We start from the raw sequence: 21,275 nt of genomic DNA on the forward strand, positions 1-21,275 counted from the left end.
CCTCATACCCATCATTCTTTTTAATTAGAGAAGAACCTTGAAAAGGGTCACTAACGCTTAGAAACATCCACACGAACTCCTTTTCTTCAAATTTCTTATTGGGACTCCATACAAAAGGTAATTCCAATCTTACCCTCAGAACAAGTCATGTATACAAATGTTTTTGTGAAAACATTGTTCATGCATTGATCTGAACAATTTTGGACCGAAATATGGTTTCGAGAGTAATTCAAAATTATCTTTTCATGGGGCTTTAATTGGGAGTTTTTACTAAACAGAGTGTTATGTGGGTATTTTAGGTTGTTCGGATTTTTTTGGGGCTTTTGCTTTATAATTCTATGCTGACATGCATATAATCATTACATATGCTATGGGAAAGAATGTTCTGCATGTGCCACCATTGACTGCGGACATGGGACGAGGTTGCTGGCGAAGCCACTAATGGTGTACATGTAAGGAGACGTTTTTGTGGGGTTGAAGTGGTTGTTGGGATGTGACAAAGATGACTATTGTGCATTAACTCTTGCAAGAGAAGAGAGAGATACAAATTGTCACCTTGGAGTGGGGAAGGAATTATGAGATCGTGCTACATGACAACCGGTGAGCTGTTGGATCAGTGACCGCCAATCGCCTGGCCTAGGCGATTGAATTTTGTTTTACTATTTTTTATATATAATATTATAAATAGTCTTTATTCTATATTTACTTTTAATAATATATATTAATTTAAAAAATCAAAACAAGTAATATATATATATATATATAATGAGATAATTTTATTAGGTTTTAATTAAGTCTATTTAAATTAACTCAATCATAGCAGGAGTTGATTAGAATTATTAACCTAAAATTTAATTAAACCGTGTACCCTATTTTTATCAGGCGATGAGTCTGATGCGTTGCCAGGACCTCACAACGCACTCGGACACATCACCGGGCTCGGGCGACGGGTCCAGGCCTATTGCCAGGCTCAGACGACGCATCCGGGCTTGCGCAACGCATCCGGACTTGTCGTCGGCCCAAGTGACGCGTCCGGACCCATCGCGGTGGTGAAACGCTGACAGCGGCAGTTCGAGGTGTGGCAATGGTAGGAGGAGGTGAGTTATAGCCTAAAGCACTGCCTTTGCTTGAGGTAGTGCGGTTGATGCCCACCTCCCGCCTAGGCGGTGCCTAGGCGGCCACCTCGGTCGCCATTTAGAACATTGCTGGTGAGCAAGAGGAGGAACCTGTGTTGCATTTAGCTGTGTTTGTGGGGTTGTTTGTGGTGCTGTTGCTGGCCGTGGGAACAAAGGAAAGGAGAAATTATAATGCTCAGGCAAGGGATAGAGAGCTATGTGCTGTGAGGCTTGCAAGCAATTAAAGTGGGAATTGCTGAGTATACTTAGAGGAGTTGCTTTGTTAGTGGGGTTGGATGAGCATTATTGGTGATTTTGAAGGAGGGAGGCATTAGGCTATGTTATTTGGGATGACAAAAATAATATCTATGAAAAGGAACAGCTTCTGAGACACAATCCTGTATCTTCCTTTTGATTGCTTTGGAGGAACTTGTCAGAATGTCAGGGAGGGGTGGCTTGTAGTGTCCTTAAAAGAACTTTTTCCCTGAAATGTTTTTGCCCAAAACTGGGCAGAAGTGAAGGGAGCAATAAAAAAAAAGGGTAAAAGAAGACAGCAGGAATATAGATGCTGCACAACTGACTCCCCACACGTTGATGGCAATGTTGTCTATCTCACAACCGCATACCATTGAGCCTTAACTGCTGACACCTCTGATTCCTAGAACCGCTTCACAAACCCTCTTCTTCCAATCTCAACTGCCATGGGTCATCGATCCCAATATGCCCTTCAAGCGTACCACCGCTTCCCATCCGACTTCATCACCCAAGTTGTTGAACATCTGAATGGCAATGATTGCAGAAAGATAGTGTGGGGTACGGTTGAACAATTCGGTGGGAGCAAGAAGGAGACAAGGATAACTTCATCATTTTATATTCTCCCTCCCCTTCTTTCTTCTAGAGTAAAAAGAGCCTTAAGATTTGGGAGTGTGGATGAACTTTCCCTATCCAATTAACATTTTGTCTTTGACTCATTGATTGATGTAGGTTTGATTTGAGTTGGTTCAGTTCTGGTTCATCCTTTAAACGTCCATACTGGTTTCTGTTTAACTTGAGCTCAACATGAATCCTAGGCAAACTAAACCTAATCCACTCTCTAAAAATACAGCAAGCCACCAGTTAAACTGAAACTAAGTCCAATTAATTGCAAATATGCCCCAACTAAACCTCAATCAAGCAAGTTACCTTATACTGATTGCTCTAAACATGTCTAACAATGATAAAAGAAAAATCAGGCTTACAGAGGCTCACTTTATTTTTTTAGCTATTTTTCGATTGACTATGAGTTTTTTTCCTCCCTTGTATTCAAAGCTATCATTAGTGATATTTAAATTTTCCACAGATTTTTAGCTGTGCTCTAGTTAAATTTCCCTCATTCTGTAATAACTTTGCTAATGTTATTGCAGGCAGCCTTTCCAATGCAAGAACGAAGGCTGGATGCTTTGATGTTTTGTGTAAATGAGATTTTTCTCTATTTAGATGAAAATTTGAAATTAACACCACAAACGATGTTTGATAAAGCCATACCTGCTGATGAGTTGGAAGATATGCACCAAAGAGTATGTGTTTGGACCTCCCTTTTATTTTAATATTAAACTTCCATTGAACTTGTTCTACATTGTTTTAGCATATGACAGGTGTTCAACTAATTAATTGATATTTGACTTTTAGATTAGCTTTATTCTCTAGTATGGTTTCTTTTTGTTGGAACAGAATAATTGACAAAGAATTTTTAGTTCTTGGATATATCATATAACACTGTGTTTTTTGCTTTTATCATTTGCAAATATCACACATGACATTTGTAGAATTTTGCTTGCACTTGATGCAAGCTATTCTGATATGGTCTTACACCTCTTTGTTTCACTAAGGTCAGCTATTCATGTTAGAAGTGCATTTGTGAATAAACTATTCGATTCAACTAGGCTACATGTTCTCCTCAGGACACTTCAAGTAACATTTTTTTTGGAAGTTCTGGATCTCTGGAATTTGATTTTAGCATTTATTTTGGAAGTTCTGGATCTCTGGAATTTGATTTGAGCATTATTATATTTTGCCACTTCTTTAGTTGGAGAGAGGATGTATTTTATTTCGTTAACAAGTGTTCATTTACTCCAATGTTAATATGTTCGTGTTACAATCCCTGTTACTGAGTTGTGCTCTGCTACTTATGAAGTATGTAGCCATCAATTACTATTATCCAGTGCTATAGATATTTAGCACAAATATGAAGAAGGTAATTCACGAAAAAGGAATCTTAGATATTATCATAGTTTACAAGGCTTCTATCTACTGCCTACAGTTTCAATTCTTGTTATTAATCTTTCCTCTAGAACATAATGTTATTGTTTAGCTTTTGCTCGTTGGGTTCTATTTCCATGATCTTTGACTACATTTCAGGGTACTTTCCTTTTCTGCAGGCAATTTCATCTTCATTATTGGCAATAGCAACCCTTATTGACATTTTACTGGTTGTAAAAATGCCAAACTCTGATAATGGAAATTGTTCGCCTGAACAAAAGCTTGTATCCAGAGCAAGGACTGCTGCAGTATCTTCTGTTGAAAATCTGCTTGCTATGCATAAGTGTTTTCTTCAACATATGAAATCCAAGCATCCCAGTGTTCGTACAGCTACATATTCTATCATAGCTAGCATTATAAAAAATATCCCACATGTCTTGAATGAAGAAAATGTGAAGGTGCTTTCAACTGCCATACTTGGTGTTTTACAAGAGAAGGATGCATCTTGCCATTCGTCCATGTGGGATATGTTATTGCTCTTTTCAAAAAAAATCCCAAATGGTTGGTCATATTGTAACACCCAGAAAGTTGTTCTCAACAGATTTTGGCATTTCTTAAGAAACGGATGTCATGGATCACAACAAGTTTCATATCCAGTACTTGTGCTATTCTTGGATTCAATACCGACTGATGTAAACCTTGGCGAGCAATTTGTTGATTATTTTTTCCAAAATCTTTGGGCTGGAAGATATTCTTCATGCCACTCACTTGCTGATAGCAAGGCTTTATTTGGTGCATTTAAAGAATGTTTTCTCTGGGTGTTACATCATGTATCAAGGTATATGCTTTACATAACTGATCGCTCAAATTACTACAATCTTGTTTCTCTTTGATCTTTCACTTTTGTCTACTGACATATTCATCCATGATATATTTTTTTTATTTTTTTTCTTTGCAGATATTGTAAAACAACAGATGACCAAAGTGAACTTCCTATCAAGTTGATAAATGATATTTTTGTAGAACTATTATTGAATGACTATCTGCTGTCAGCTAGCGTGAAAAAGCGAGATGAAAGTTCACAAGCAAGGTCTGATATCTCAACTGATGGTGGCAGTTCGCTGTCTCATGAAAGGCCACAACAGAGAGTTAATAGTAGCCATCAAGCGTTTTTTACTGAAGAGTTATTGAGGTGTATTATTGGAATTCTATTAGAGATCTCCCAAGAGGATCAAAATTTGACATGTGTTTTCTGTACATCCTTTCAGAAGGACTGTCTTGAAATTATTCGAGAAGGGGATTCCTTGCAAAATTTTCCTGAGTGTATAGAAAGAATTGTCAGATTTTTTCTAGCAATTGATAAGTGTATTTTGCTGAAAGGTCATGATTGGCCTTTGCACTTTTTAGGCCGACCGCTATTTTTTACCACCTTCCCTGTGATTAAGTCTATGGTGAGTTCAGGACAAAGTATATAAATACTATCTATTTTTTATTTCCTTTTCTTGGCTGACTTTTTGTTCATCGAAATGTATTTTCCGTTTTCTATGAAGATATTATTTGAAGTCCTGTTTACTGTTGTGTCCCATTACCTAGAGCAGGATAGTATTTTCTCTAAGGACAATATACAACTGTTGTACCAGAACAGTAAGGTTTGTATGACGCTCTAGTTTGCATTGCATGATGATCTTTTATTTTTAACTTGTTCTTCTGGCTATTGTCAAGACAATACACTGGTATTGATACTAAAACAAGTTACGTGCATTCCAATGAAAAATTTCATCAAGTTGAAGCTCTGCAGAGGATACAGTTAACTTTACCAGAAGGGCTTTGTTGGCCTTCAGGATTGGAATTTTGAATCAGTGGAAAATTACTGCTTGCTACATGATAAAATGTCCCCTGAAGTTTCTACCAAATCTGGAACATAGATTAAGTGCAGTGAATACTAGCCCACGGTTATTTGAATCTGTACGTATTTAAGAATTAAGATAACTAAGCTTGATGAAAGTTTTCATCTTTTGAGTTCTGCACTTGTGTTGTTATAACTTAAATTTTATGATATTTTCTTTTATTTTTGAATGATCACAGCCTATCAAGTCTTTGGCAAAACCTCCGTAGGTATTTCCTTTTGCATACGTTGATGATGTTTATTGGCATCTGTTGTTTTGCAGGATTCTCTGGATGCAGTCAAGCTTCTGTCCATCTTGGTTGAAATATTTGGACCCGATCAAATATTCTCAGAGTTTGATAGCCCAAATGCAATGGATATTGAAACCAAGACGAAGCATTTTTTTCATACATTCAATAATGACTTTATTCCATGGTGTTTAGAAGGAGTTGGTAGTTTCGGAAATCTAAAACTAGATTTTCTGCTCGATTTGTTTCAAGATGACTATTTTTTTCAGCAATGGTGTGCAGTTATCACCTATTGTGTAGATGATACAAAATTCACTGAAACCTCAGACAACATTAGTAATATTCAGGTGCTTGCTATTCTCATTGGGAAGGTCAGGGAAAGAATTAGGAGCAAGAAGCTGGGAAGGCTGCGAAAGTTTGGCTTGTCACCAGAACATTGGCACCACGACTTGCTAAATTCATCTGCAATAAGTTTTGCTCACCAGACTTCCATGATAAACTGTCATGCTCAATTTCTATGGTAATTTTGCGTTTTTATATCCTCAAAAAGATCAATGGAAAAAACACAAAAAAAGTTTATATTATTATGGTAGTGTTACAATACATCCATGTGGGTGAGCAAATGGCTAAGCTGTATTTAAGGTTAATGTTTGTTTGATGCCCAATAGAGTAATACAAACAAATTTAATCTATTTTAAATGAGAGAGTAAAGGGTGGGCAAGAGTATGCCATAGCTTGACAGACATAATCATACTAATAACACATTTCTAAAACTTCTTTTCCTTTTTATTCTTTCATTCTACTTATATCTAATCATAATTTTTTTGCTACTCGTGTTGCAAGTAGCATAAATCTAATCATAATTTTTTTTCCCAAAATGAAGCACAGTTGTTGATATGATCATCCAAATTTTCCTTTAATCATGTGCTGGAATCCTCTTTTTTTTACATCGGTAACAACTGCATCTTGTTGACATGTAATTTCTAAGACACATTCTCTATGTTTTTTAAAGTCTTTCCTTCTTCTTTGTGTATGATGACCATGCTAATGCTGATCCTATTTTTATTTTTTCTGTATAATTTTTGCTACTTTGAAGTAAATTTTTTTAAGTTGGATGACAGCTCAATGCTTAATGAATCTGAACCTGATTTGGGTACTTTTATTGCTAATGGGAATCAAGAGAAATGCACTTTATTTGAGTAGTCATCTCTAAGCAAACTGAACCTTGTTTATCATTTAACTGTACTTTCAAGCTTCTAAAAAACATAAGAGGCAAAATCTCAGTTCCTTAGCTAGTAGGGCTACATCCAAGAGTAACAGCTTTTAGAAGTTATCAATAAGTAACAATCTGTGGGCATATAGGTGGTCCAAATTACTGAATATAATATAATGTTAACCAACAAAAATGTTTTTTTTTTAATTATGTTTTTTTTAAAATTTATTTATTTTACATTTCATTTGGATAATTTTTCATGTAGTGCCGTACTTGGAGGGTCAGCCGAAGATGATCAGCTTTGCTTTTTGTCTAAAGAAACTTTAATTATTGTCTGGGAGGGAATTTTGAGAAAAATGACATCACTTCTTACTTCGTCATCATTTCATTGGGTTCATTTTGCATGCTCTTTGATTCTAGGTTCTGACCACAATGATTTTCTTAAGCTGCAAGAAGCATCTTTCTCAATGAAGGTTGCAATGGCTCAATTTTCTTTTGAAGTTCTCAAGGGTAGCATATTTTGCTTGAAGATAATTGATGATAGTTGCACCTTAGTTTCTTCACTCTTAGCAACCCTATTTGTTCTTGATTGGGAAAATTGCATGATGGCTCTGACTTGTACTAATGATAAATTTGATTGTTCAAAATATGCTGGTGATATTGATAATTCTCTGTTGGAAACTGAAGTTCTTGGCAATGAGGAGCAGGTTGATGCCAAGTTGGCTTTGGGAAGAAAATTTTGTGCCTATCGCCGTAAGATAACTCCTAATTTCTTGAAAAACACAAGTCGCGAGACACAATCAAGATTTCAAAACATTTTAGTGAAAATAGTAAGGTTTGCATTACTAGACTCAGATGATTTAGTTTCTCCAAAAGAATCTATTTCATTCTGTGAATGGGTGTTAGATATGGCAGAAATAATATGCGACACTAGAAAAGAGATGCAGATTTTGTTGGACCAATTATTCCAAGAGGGAAAATCTTGGCCTTTCTGGGTTAAATCACTCATTGACAGTGGGAACAGAGTTGCAACTTTCCAGCGTGAGACAGCTTCATTGAGTGTTAATGTAAGGATTCTGTATGCCACTTATTTTGTATTATTTGCATTGCTCTGCAAAACTACACCTTCCTTTGTGATACATAGCTTTGAATATTGGAACAAACACATTTGACGACGATGATATATACTACTGAATAAGCAGAATTCTTTATAGTTCTTACTGTTAGGGGAGTGTATAATATAGCTTGGAATAATTTTGCTAGAATTTGATGCTGTGATGTTTGAATATATGCCTGTTAATGTTGTACACTAAGATCATGCTTTCGATATGCATAATATGTAATTTTGCAGTGTTTTTATAAGCTTGTGTGGAACTTAGGATAGCATTACCCTTCTATTTGTTTTTCTCAACTTGTATTTGACTTTTTCACAAGAGTTGATCCCTTTGCTTGCCATTTATTTCTTTTATTGTTAGGCATAATTGTTTGCAAGCAACAATAATTCTTGCATTAAGACACTAAGTGGCCATTATTGAATGGACGTATTTCTTTTATTAATGGACATAGTTGTTTGCAAGCAACCATAATTCTTGCCTTGCATTATGACTCTAAGTGGGCTTTCATGGTTGGTGATGCAAAGAGATGTTGCAAAATTTGATGGCACTTGCTTTATTCTGAGAGAAAATACATGCTAAATGATTGACTACTGAATCTGGCTAGTCATTTGTCTGGAAACATACAATTTGATAGGAATTCAAAAAATGTGGTAAGTTTGTCATAATGTTAAGATGTAAGCAAGAAACTTGGTTATGATGAGCTGTACATTGTTTAACCATTCTGCTATTTAGCATACCTTAGTTATAAACTAGTTGGTCCTTGGCTTATAAAGTATACTGTTCTAAATGTAAGACAAATTCCCTGGCTCCCTTGGGAACTAGAACCTCTCTAAGAAGTAGTTTCTCACAGAAAAGATTAAAGTTATTGTCTGTTACCAATTTAAATAATTGGTCTGACTGATAACCTTCTGATCAGGTTATACAGTGTCAAGAGGTTGAGCGAATTTCCTCCTGATCAGGTTATTCATTGTCAAGGTCATCCAGTGGGGTATTATCCCATACCAATTTGGATAACTGGTCAGACTGATATGCTTCTGACCAGGTTATCCAATGTCATGCATTTTCATTTTTATTTTAACTTTAATACCTTTAAGTAGGATTTTTGAATCCTTTCCCTTCTCTTTCTTAGTTATCTATCATAGAGAAAGACCAGGAAAGCTTGGTACAATGCACATAATGACATTCTTTCTTTTTTGTTTTTAGGAGATAAGTGGATATGGATAAGGTGAAATAATCATTTAAGATGGATAAAATTTTCCATAAATACAAGCTTTTATGTGGATTTGCAGATGTATAAATATGAAAGGTGGGATACTAATGCAAAGATAGATAATGAAAAGCACTAAAAGATTTCATTTATCTTTCCTAATTTTTTTACTTTGTATAATAAAAAATATTCTTGAGAGAAGAGAGGAATTCTAAGAGATGTCTTTCTTAACTTATTTTGTAAAATAAATAAAGTGATGAATTTTCTCTGTTGAGAATCTTGATGGACAAGGAAAGAATATAAAACAAGAACCTACTTTTTCAAAAAATTCTTTCTTGTATAACCATGTGGCAATTGTTTTTCACCTGAAAAATGCCTTTCTATGCCAAATAATGGTAATGGTAAATTCTTGTCCTATTATAAAAGATAGTTGTGTAGATCTTGTTTTAATATTTTTTTTTCTTTGTTGAATCGTTTATTGTACCATGGGTTGCACATGTAAATTGTTATAATAAATAGGGCACACTGATTATCATAGAGTAAGGTTATCCTGTTTTGTTGATGTAATTACTTCAGTGTTTTTGGTTTCTGATTAATAGGGAAGCTCTTTGCTTTTATGTCAACTTTTTGGTGTTACTAAATGCTTTTATCATAATTTACTTTGTTGAAACAATTGTTTTGAATTATGTAATAAACAATTGTTTGAAATTATGCAATAATTGATGTACTTAAATGTATTCCTCTTGACTAACCAATACTGAATTTTACTGCTAGTTATATCATGTTTCTCCGCCATTCTACGTATGCTTATGTAGGGTTATACTCTAGTGTGTTTTTTAAGGCTCAACCTTTTGCTTCTATTTCATTTTCTGCATCCTCTTGACAAACTAGTTATAGTGTCTGTAGTTGACATTGGCATGATGTCTCGATGGGAATAATGCAGGAACACCATAATCACAGTTTTGTTGCTTTTGCTGACAAGCTTGTTTCAAGACTTGGAGTCGATGTGGTAATTGCAGGTCTTACAGAGATTTCTATTGGCTCATCACGCATTGAGGTTGTTTCAGGATTTTCATCTCCTTACAAACGTGAGTGGCTTGCTGCTGAAATAATTTCTTCATGGGAGTGGCAAGTGAGTAATGCAACAGAGGCTTTCTTACCTTTGCTTAGCAAATATGCAAGAACTGAAACCTCTACTCTTGAAGCTAATATTTTGTTCTCTATTATTAACACATTAATTGATGGAGCTATTACACATGAAACTCATGATCACTGGGCATCTTTTGATTCATGGAGGGTTCTGCATGATGAATTTGATAAAATCAATGATCCATTTCTCCGTGGCCTAGTTTCCTTGCTCTCTACTTTGTTTGTCAAGGAAAAAGTCTGGGGAAAGTGTGAGGCCATTCAATTATTTAAACAGCTTATGGATAAACTTTATGTTGGCACTTCTGTAGTGCAGTATTGCCTTAGAATTCTTCCTTTCATTTTAAGTATTATTATACCATCAGCACTAGAAAACTCAGAATCTGATGGCACAACTGAAGAAATTTTGAAAGATTCTCTACACGAAAACCCAACAAGGAAATATGTCATGAGTTGGCTTGAAAACTCCCTTTCCTTTCCTTCAATAATCTCAGCCAAAACAGAACAAGGTAATTGCATTTTCTTGTAGTAGTTTACCTTTATATATAAGATGATTGTGCTATATTTACATCATGTTTTCCATGTGACAGACGTTGAAGAATGGATCCAGGCCGTTATATCATGTTATCCATTGAGGACAACAATGGAAACTGGGAAATTTGAAGTAAGTTTATTGAGGAATGTGAGCAATGAGGAGGCAACTTTGCTTCTGAGTTTATTCAGAAAGCAAGTATGCTTTAATGATGCTTCTGCAGCCACTAATCAGAAGCAGATTATTTTAGGGAAACTAATAGCTGTTTCCGTTGGGTATTGCTGGCAAAAATTTGATAAAGATGACTGGAGTTTTGTGTTAGATAATTCACATAGGTGGTTGGAGTCATCTGTTTTGTTGCTGGAAGAGATAACTGATAGCATTGATGATGCAATAGTTAACCACACAATTATAAATGGCTTAGAATGTACTCAAAAGAAGCTCGAAATCTCTCTTCAGAATTATGATCCATGGATATTTCATTTATCAACTGCCGCATTAGTTACATTATGTCTTCTCTCACAACCGGAAGAACATGAAAAAACAGATAGTACAGAGGCTTTGCATCACATAAAACTTGGAAAGTGGGCTGCAATGAAAGATCAAACCATGGCAAGTATCTTACGCTTGTTTTTTGCAACTGGAGCTAGTGAGGCTATTGCAAACTCATGTAATGGAAATTTATCGAATGTTGTTGCTTCAAGTAGGCTGATGCAATCACATTTTTGGGGTATGATAGCATCATTTGTTTGGAATTCTCCTAAGCTAGTGAGAAGTGCAGCAGTGGAGTCAATGAAACTTTGGGGTCTTAGCAAGGATTCCATAAGTTCATTGTATGCTATTCTTTTCTCCTCAAGACCAATCTCATCGTTACAGTTTGCAGCTTATTGTCTACTCTCTTCTGAGCCTCTATGTCATTTGTCAGTTGCATCAGAAGGTAGTCTGGAGGGAGAAGGTAGCTCATTTATGGAGTCAGAACTCTCATTGGATGTGGAATCATCCAGCGAAGAAACTTTTTGTTTGAGAGATGAGATATCCTTTCTCATACAGAGACAAAGTGCTGACCTCCCAGAGATGGACTTGATATCTCAAGAGAGGGTAATTGATTTTTGCTTGTTTGTATATCTGTCAGAATTCTGGCAATGTGGTCTGATATAGCACTATAATTTTTCCCCAATTTGCAGGTGAATGTATTTATAGCCTGGGCACTTTTGCTTTCTTGTCTAAATTCATTTTCTCCTTCATCCAAGGCTAGGGAAAAAATGGTTCAATACATACAGGACTCAGTTAGTTCAACGATATTAGATTGCATTTTCCAGCATATTCCTTTGAAGAGCGGAGCAAATAATGTAAAGAAAAAGGAAATTGAACTTGCAGTCGAAGCTTCTAATGCTGCTAATGCTGCTAGACATTCAATTACTACATGCTCTCTAGAATTATATGTACAATCACTCTGGCCTGTTAGGATTGATACAATGGCCTCACTGGCTGGTTCAATATATGGAATGATGATTCATCTTCTTCCCTCTTATGTTCGTAATTGGTTTTCTAGTCTGCGCGATCGCTCTCTGTCATCTGCTGTTGAATCTTTTACAAAAGCTTGGTGCAGTCCTCCTCTTCTTTTGGATGAACTTTCCCAGGTAACTGCATTAACAAAAAGTATATTAACGTTCTGGAATTTCTTATTAACTTCATCATCCCAGATTCTATGTAAACATGTTGTGTAAGCATTGTATAAGCTCTTTGTATAGAATATGAAGGTTGTGGTGATTTTCTCAGATTATTTAGAGCTGTGGTAACTTCGAAAATTCAAATGACTCTTGTAAATTATCAGGAGTTTGATGAATAGAGAGTGGAGAATGTAATTCTCGATTAGATAGTTGATCATTTATGTTCTCTAGATGTATTAAGAGATCTCAGTTTTGCATTATCATCTTCTGATTCTGTGGATGCAGTATGAAAAATCCATGCTGTTAGAATTACTTCTACAGCCAGAACTGATAAATAAAGAGCTACATAAACTTAAGTATTTGTTTTTGGATAATGAAAGTGTAAGGATGATGAAGGATAACTGAGTGGTACATATTTGATGAAAACGCCTATACATTACATATTCCAACTATTTGGTGTTTGCTATATGGATTTTATCCTATTATTTAGCTCTAACTTCACATTGACTGGTACCAAGATCATTTAGATATTTGTTGAAAGTTATAAAGATTCATGTGTTGATTTGCTTTATTACAGCGGAGGTACTGGTTCATTGCAAGCACTTTGTAGGAAGGCAACTTGCTTTTCTTTGTAATTGTGCATGCAAAATGAGTTAAATTATGTTCTGATATTTGGTGGTTGGTATTAAAGTACAACAATGGGCCAAGGATTAAATCATGACCTGATGTCTAAGCTAACGATGAGGCTAATGAGCCTATTCCTTTGTGTGTGTGTGTGTGTGTGTGGTGTGTGTGTCCAAAGAATTTGAGTAATGTCTTTAGAATGTTATTGAATTGCTTTATTTTCAATGTATCATTTCAGAGTTTCATTTATTTGTAATTTTACATACATGCTCCTTAAGTTTGGCAAAAGCATGGCTTAAGATTAGTTGATTAAATTACATATATATATGCATATTCGATTTTCTTCTTACACATTTATTTTTTATTATATTTCTTATATATTTTGATAATTTATACAAATGCTATATTGTGTATTATGATATAGTATTGTTGTATTTTAGAATTTCATGTTTTCAGCATTTTAATTTTTCCTATTTTTTTATTTCAGTTTTGGGCGTATCTTGACTCTAGATGGGTGGAATTTGATAAAATTCTATGCATTTTGTATTTTTTATTTGCAATTATGAATTTTATAATTTACATTTTTTTACATTCAGCAATTATGTTTTTGTATTTTTTATCAATTTATAAAATTGTTTTATCTAAGTTGAAGTTATATTTTAAGCTTCTATTGAAAACATTTTTATTTGTTCAAAGTCAGAAATGGTTTCTTGGACAAAATTACCTGCCTCACCAATTTATGAACCAGAGTATGCATGCATTTATGAACTTATCAACTTGAGAACCCTTTTGTGTGCTATACCTTTAGACTTATAATTTGTATGTTGATCGTGATATCTTACACTCTGAAACACCTTAAGTTTTTTTCTTTATACAGGTCAAAGAGACTGTCTTTGCTGATGACAACTTCTCAGTGAGTGTTAATAGGTCAGCTTCTGAGATAATTGCTACTTATAAAAAGGAGGAGACTGGGATGGATCTTGTGATTCACCTTCCAAGTTCCTATCCCTTGCGCCCTGTGGATGTTGAATGCGCGAGAAGTTTGGGAATTAGTGAAGTAAAACAACGCAAATGGTTGCTGTCTTTGACAGCATTTGTTCGCAATCAGGTCTTGTGCTAATATTAAACTTGATGCTTTAGCTTCTTCAAATGTGTCAAATTTTGAGAACTTTGCATATTGCATTTCATTATTAGGCATTTTACTTGTTTAGGTTAAAGTGTTAATGAGTATGTAAATAATTCAATCAACTCTAATTAAAAGTTGTACTGTTAGTAAATTAGTTGAAGGGGAGCCTTGGCACAAGGTAAAGTTGTTGCTGTATGACTTGGAGATCATGAGTTTAAGTCTCAAAAATAGCCTTTGACAAAGCAGGGTAAGACTACGTACAATAAATCCTTTTTATTGTTAGTAAACCAGTTGCCATAGAAAATTATGAAAACTACGGGAACAATTAAGAACCTGTGTTGCACGGATACGGATACGGGTATCGTATTGGATACGACACGGATACGGGGATACGAAAAATTTCAAAAATATAGGACACGATACGGCTAGGATACGGCGATTTTAAAAAATAAAAAATATTATATATATATATATATATATATATATATATATATATATATATATATATATATATATCATATTAAAAATTAAAAATCCTATAATAGAAAACCATGTTCATATTAGATCAACCATAATATCCATTACAAACAAAAAGTAAACATAACAAAATGCAACACACCAAATACATCTTAAATAAACAAGTAAAACTGTAAAAAAAATCAAACATCCATATCGGTCTCATCGCCAACACCGCCTTCGTCAGTAAATAAGACCGACTCCAATTTAGGTTCATCAAGAGACAAATTGGCAATTTCAAGGATAGCAGCACCCTCCATGTCCATGGAATCAAACCCATCTGCTCCAACATCCCACATCTTACTTTCTCCTTCATTATAATGTGGACTCCTCCTAGATAAAAGACGAAGGTTATAGTGAACATATACCAAATCTTCCGCTCTTTGTGGTGTTATCTTGTTCCTCTTCAATGAGTGTATGAAATTGTAGGTGCTCCAATTTCTCTCACAACAAGAAGAAGAAGATGGGTGCCCAAGTAGCTTTAAAGCTAAACTTTGAAGAGTTGGTGTAGAAGCACCATGGATAACCCACCACTTAGTTGGAGACATCAAACCTCGATCACGCATTGAATCATTATCAGAAAAATCATCAATGGCAGCTGAAAAAGAGGCAAACTCCTCATTAACACTTCTTCGTTCGGATGAATTGGAGTAGTATCTTTCAATGCACTTTTCCTTTCCCTTGAAACTTCGATGTCCCTATGAGGAGGAAGACGATTGGGAGATTCTTGGAGCCACTCATGGCTATAATACCTACATAAAAAGATTGATAGTTTAACATCATTCATAAACTAATATTTCTAATTTGCTAAAGCTTAGAAAGTTAAAATTTTTTAGAGATTTACCTTGGATTCAAAGAATGCGCCAAACAATGAAGAGGTGTATTGCTTTTATTCCATCGCTCCACTAGAATATTATGAACAACATCATAAAACTTTGAATCTCCACTATGAGGCCCCTTTGAGATAGCAACTCTCATTTTTTCTATCATTTCATCCCACCACTCATAAACTAAATGAAGACAAGGCTGATCAGTGTCTGCTTTCCTTAGCATCTCATAAATTGGACTTGTGAAAGCAAGTATATAATCAATTTGTTCCCAAAATTGATCATCCAATATCTTGTACTTCACTACTCTGGCCTTCACTACATCATCCTCCTTGTACAAATCCCATCTTTCACTAATCACCATGTTTTCAAGACATTTCTTGATTTGTCTGAACCTTTTAAGCATAATGATCGTAGAAGCAAATCGAGTATCCGCAAGTGATAGCATCTTCAAGTTTGAGTTATCATTGAACATGGATAATCTCATATTGTGATTCATGATAAAATTCTTGATCATTGAAGCATCATTTGCTACTTCTGCTATCCACTTGCATTCATCAAAGGCTTCTTTGTTTTGTAGAGAGTCAGTTGGTGCACAAATATTCTTCAAAGCAAGATTCAATGTGTGCACAACGCAAGGAGTCCAAAATATGTGTGGGTACTTTGCCTCAACGAGTAGCCCAGCAGCTTTGCAAACAGGAGCATTATCGGTGACCACTTGGACAACATTCTGATGTCCCACTTCATTTATGGTATTAATGAGCAACTTAGAGATGAAAGCTTTATCCTTGTACTCACCTTCACAATTTATCGCCTTCAAAAACATAGGACCACTTTCGCAGACAACCATGATATTAAATAGCGGTCTTCTTTGCACATCCGACCACCCATCACTACAAATACTAACTCCCTTTTATTTCCAAGCAGCTTTTGTTGGCTCTAAAAGCTTTCCAATATGAGCTTTTTCTTTTTGAAGAAGTGAAGTTCTCAATAAATTGTATCCAGGTGGAAGATAACCTGGAATTGTTCGTTGAGTAGCCAAACTGAAAGCACGAACATAATGAGGATTCCTAGCAATATTGAAAGATAATCCCCCAGTGTAAAACAACCTTGCAATTTCAGAGTGGAGCTCATCTCTGGCATTCAAGTTAAAAGATTTTTCAAGCGGGCCAAGTGGTCCTTTCCTCTTCTTTGTTGGATCATCATTTTGCAAAATACCACTAGTACAAAATGAGGATTTTGAAGCCATATTTGATGATGCAGATGACGAAGGCAGCGGAACTTCTTTTTGTTTAGAATTCTTCTTTCTCAATTCTGCATCATCAATAAGTTGTTGCATACGCTTCATTTGATCCATTGTAACAGTCGTACAACCTGCAATTCCAGCACCTTTTTGTTTTAACAGGTGTGCTTTCACCCTTGAATATGATCCTTTGCACACTTTATTACATATATTGCATGACCAAGTAACATTTCCTCCTCCAACTGCCTTTTCCACCTTGGTTACAAATTTCCATAAAGGAGAATAATCATCAACATCCTCATGTGCACTGCCACTCTCATTTTGAAAACTTTCCATGGCAAGTAAACTGAAAATAACAACTAACTGAACTAAGAAATAAGAAGCAATGCAGGGGACTGGGGAGCCTATTGTTAAACTTACCAGAAATCGTACCAAAAGCAAAAACAAATTTGTGAACTCAAAAGAAAAAACAAAAAACTAAACTTACCACTTTACCAGAAAGAAGGCACTGGGCAGAAAGAGGGCAGCGACGGGAGAGCTGTTGCGAGCAGCGGCGGGAGACGGTGAGCAGCGCCGGGTTGCTGCTGGCTTCTGTGAGGGCTGCTGTTGAGCAGGCGACGACGCGACGCCTGGCTTTTGCAAGCAGCGGCGGTGACGCTGGCTTGAGCAGAGAGGCGACGCTGGCTTGAGCAAAGAGGCGACGGTGGCTTGAGCAGAGAGGCGACGCTGGCTTGAGCAGAGAGGCGACGCTGGCCGCTGGGCTTCTGCGAGCAGCGACGAACTGCTGCTGGGTTCTGCGAGTAGTGGAGCTGTGGCGGATTCTTCGAGCAGCAACAGGCGACGCGACGAAGAAGTTGTCGCGATGGAGAAAAGGAATCGGGGGCGTGGGGAGAGTAGTTTAGGGTTTTTTTGTCATTTTAATAAGTAGTCCTCGTAATTTTATTATTTTTCATTTTTACCCTCGAAATTTTTAATTTTGTTACAATTATGCCCAAACGTGTCCGAAAACGTGTTTCGTCCGTGTCCTAGCTGTGTCTGGCTGGTCAAACTTGGAAAAAGTCAACGACACGGTTTTTGCCGTGTCCGACACGTATTTGCGTGTCGTGTCCGTGTCCGACACACCCAAAAATTTTTTTGGAGGGGTGTCCGTGCTACATAGTTAAGAACAAGTACTCATGCAATAATCTAGTGGGCTGACATGAGTAGTATTGGTGCTGCAGAAGCGGTTCGGATCGCTAGAGGGGAGGGGTGAATAGCTAAACTTGCAAGTTAAAACCCGATTCAAAAATAAACACAACATAAAAAGAAGAGGCTCGATACTTAGTTTACAATCCATGGGTTGCTAGTCCAAGAACTATGAGAAATCTCTTACAGTAGTTAAGTACAAGAACAATAAAAAAACTGAAAACAGAATGAATTCGAGAGTGTGCTACTTTCCTCTTCAAGCTTCAGTCCCTTTAGAGACTCCATCTCTATCTCAACATTTTGCTGACGTGGTACCTTCCGGTCTTTCGGAAGACGTCCGATCGACTGGATCTTTGTTGATGCCGCTTTAAGCTTTATTCGTTTCGACAATGGCTCAATAATGGCTGTGGATGACTCAGTGGTCTTCGGTCGATTGGAAGTCCCTTCAGTCTCCAAGATACGTTGCCATGTTGATCCATTTTGACAACGGTCTGGATGACTCAGTAGTCAACTTCCGATCGCCTAGATTATGGCCAACCTTCGTACTACCATTTATTGATCTCACCTTCTCTGGTCTCTCGGACACTAGGTCGCCCGGACTCAATTCCTATCACCCTGGGCAATCTTCCTTCCTGCTTCTTTTCCCTCGGATGCATCAAGCCCTTCCGGCTCATTCCCCATGTGTCCTTTTTGCTCCACTAAAATGCTCTTCTGTAGCTCCTCATACCTCAGATACACCGAGCCCTTCTACTCCTTTTCCGTGCTATTTTTTTCGCTTGCTTGCGTCTTCTGCTAAGGCTTTGCGATCTTCAATGCTCCTAAGCCATCGGGTATGTGTTCTCTTAATCCTTGTACACTTAGACACACATTAAAACACAATGAGGCCTAACTTAAACTTATTTGATTAAACATCAAAACTCCACTTGAGGTTCTAACAAATAGGAGGGAAATCAGTTATGAAGAGGCAACCTGCAATATTTAGTTTCATATGGGAAGTCTGGTGAGAAAATGTTTGCTTATGGACATGAAAATATAATTTCTTCTACCACGAATTAGTTCAATTTTGTCTAAGTCTGTTCTGCATTTGTATCTGGTGTTTTACATCTGTATAATTTTTTAGTTATGATTGTTGTTTGATTTCAATCTAGCTATTCTAGTATGAACAATCTGAATGGTTAGTTGAAGATTATAAACATAAACATTCACATTAGCATCACAATTGGTTTGAGATTTAATTGTAGAAACATCAGAAACTAAAGAGCTCTCCTGATCCTCCAAATTCACTTGTACCTTACTACCTTTAAATAACATACACTACAATTTGAATTAATTAAGAGGGCAGAGGTGGATTTCAATGGTTATGGTAAAAGTTCAACAATGAGTATGACAATTATGATATCTTGGCATATATATGTTCCTTTCACTTTGCTTATTGGTCAAAATAGGATATTTTGATCCCATTTGCATTTTGTTTGATAGTAGATGTAAACACACTTGTGATTTCTCATATTTATTCATTATTAGCAAATATAGCTGATTGACATTATTAATTCTAAAATGTGCAAATAGAAGCTCACACATACAGTGCAACTATGCTATGCTTCAGCCGCATGCAGTGTTCATATGCTTTTTAAACCATGCACAGCTGTTGCATATATTTCTCCAATTTAAAGCCTTTATTAAATATTTTTATAGTAGTTTGAATTCACTCTATATCTCTGCATCTATTAATTTTTCATATCGGCAGGATTACGTTGAACTTTTGTTTTTTTTAGCAGAATGGTGCAATTGCTGAGGCAATTCGGATATGGAAAAGCAATTTTGACAAAGAATTTCTTGGTGTTGAAGAATGCCCTATCTGTTACAGCATAAACCACACAACAAATCACAGTCTTCCTAGGCTCGCTTGCAAAACTTGCAAGCACAAGTTTCACTCTGCTTGCCTTTACAAGTGGTTCTCAACTTCTCATAAATCAACTTGCCCATTGTGTCAGTCCCCCTTCTGATCAGTCGTTTTTCTACCTTGTGGAATGTGCAAATGTTTCATGAATACCTTGTGCACGAGTAAACCTGAAACGTATAAAACTGCAGCCATCCATTTTGTGTGTTGACGAGTTCAGAGTTCAGACCAGGGATCCACCATCACAGGAAGCAATTGACTGACCTCAAGAAATATGTAGAGAGCCTTGCTAGTTAAGCCCCTTTTTTTTTTCTCATTTTTGTTCAGGGTGCTGCAAAATGAAAATCAGAGCGCGGAGTCACCAGTGGCCAAATTGTTTACCCCTTTGGATCTCTCTCTCGGTCGCTTGTTGGATAATGTAATATGATGAGATCAAAAGCTTGCTGAGAGAGTTGATTATTAATATTATTTCCTCCAGACTGCTACTTTATTCAGGAAAAGGTTAGTTTGATGGGATATATGTAGAGCATCCATGCCCTCTTTCAATAGAATTTATTTTATATTTTATATTTTATATTTTAATTATTTTTTTTTTACATTAGCTACTCTATCTATTTTTAATACCTTTTTTTTTAAAATTTAAAAAATAAAATTTATTTTTTAAATATTAAAATATTATTTAATTTGAAAGAAAAAAATAAAAATAATAGATTGGATAATGAAAAGTAGATATTATGTAGGGATATATAAAATAATAAAAAATGAATGAGAGAAAAAAATAATAAAAAATATAGTAGAAATTTTAAAATAGATGATGTAGTGTGTAATGAAAAATGATTGTCTAAATTTGATAAAGTTAGATGATTTATTCTAAATTTTAAAAATATTATAGAGAAATTAATGGATATACTCTTATGATTCCAAACATTGTTATTATATATATATATATATATATATATATATATATATATATATATATATATATATATATATATATATATATATATGAATGATGTGGATGTGATTAAGGGGAAGAGGAGAGATTTTGCAAGCCAAGGCTGTAGTCGGACAGTGTGTCGTCCTACATATCTATATCGCATTCGGCTCCGAGCCATTGGAGTCAGCTACTCACCGGACGGACATTTATTTACTATTCAGAGCTGCGGCGACTCGGTCAGTATCCCGATCAGCTCATCCATCTATTCGAGGGCGCCCCGGGGCAGGGTACGTCTTCGTATTCATTTTGTACTTATTTTGTTGTCCTATTATTATGTGGATGCTTATATGTTCGTGGGACCTACCTCGAGTACCGAGGTACCAGGGATCGGGGTAACCCGATCACTGGTTGTAGGTATTGTTGACCAGAAGAAATCGGACGACTGGGTCAACGTAGAGGACAGATCATCAACTGAGTCATGGGGATGCGGTCAACCTTCCAAACACGTCACACTGGCAGGTTCGTCTTCTCAGCTTCTCGACAGGATC

General features: G+C 36.0%; 1 protein-coding gene across 6 annotated transcripts in view; it reads left to right on the forward strand.

Moving 5' to 3' along the window:
* The window catches only part of LOC121969355 (E3 ubiquitin-protein ligase listerin-like), a 29,270-nt gene extending 8,962 nt beyond the window's left edge, over positions 1-20,308 (forward strand). For 2 of the 6 annotated variants that reach the window (XM_042519404.1, XM_042519407.1), the window contains 10 exons: positions 2,519-2,671; positions 3,533-4,191; positions 4,312-4,804; positions 5,522-6,006; positions 6,965-7,766; positions 9,965-10,676; positions 10,758-11,797; positions 11,884-12,339; positions 13,871-14,101; positions 19,669-20,308. In XM_042519404.1, the coding sequence (XP_042375338.1) occupies positions 2,519-2,671; positions 3,533-4,191; positions 4,312-4,804; positions 5,522-6,006; positions 6,965-7,766; positions 9,965-10,676; positions 10,758-11,797; positions 11,884-12,339; positions 13,871-14,101; positions 19,669-19,896 (5,259 nt within the window). In that variant the 3' untranslated portion in view covers positions 19,897-20,308. Of the gene's footprint in view, positions 1-8; positions 118-2,518; positions 2,672-3,512; positions 4,192-4,311; positions 4,805-5,521; positions 6,007-6,964; positions 7,767-9,964; positions 10,677-10,757; positions 11,798-11,883; positions 12,340-13,870; positions 14,102-16,042; positions 16,341-16,467; positions 19,618-19,668 lie in introns of those variants that run through there. The other 4 variants (XR_006108552.1, XM_042519408.1, XM_042519409.1 and 1 more) reach the window with 4 other exon arrangements.
* Positions 20,309-21,275: the final 967 nt, after the last annotated feature.

Source organism: Zingiber officinale, chromosome 4A (assembly GCF_018446385.1).
Source record: "Zingiber officinale cultivar Zhangliang chromosome 4A, Zo_v1.1, whole genome shotgun sequence".
In the NCBI taxonomy this organism is placed as follows: Eukaryota; Viridiplantae; Streptophyta; class Magnoliopsida; order Zingiberales; family Zingiberaceae; genus Zingiber; species Zingiber officinale.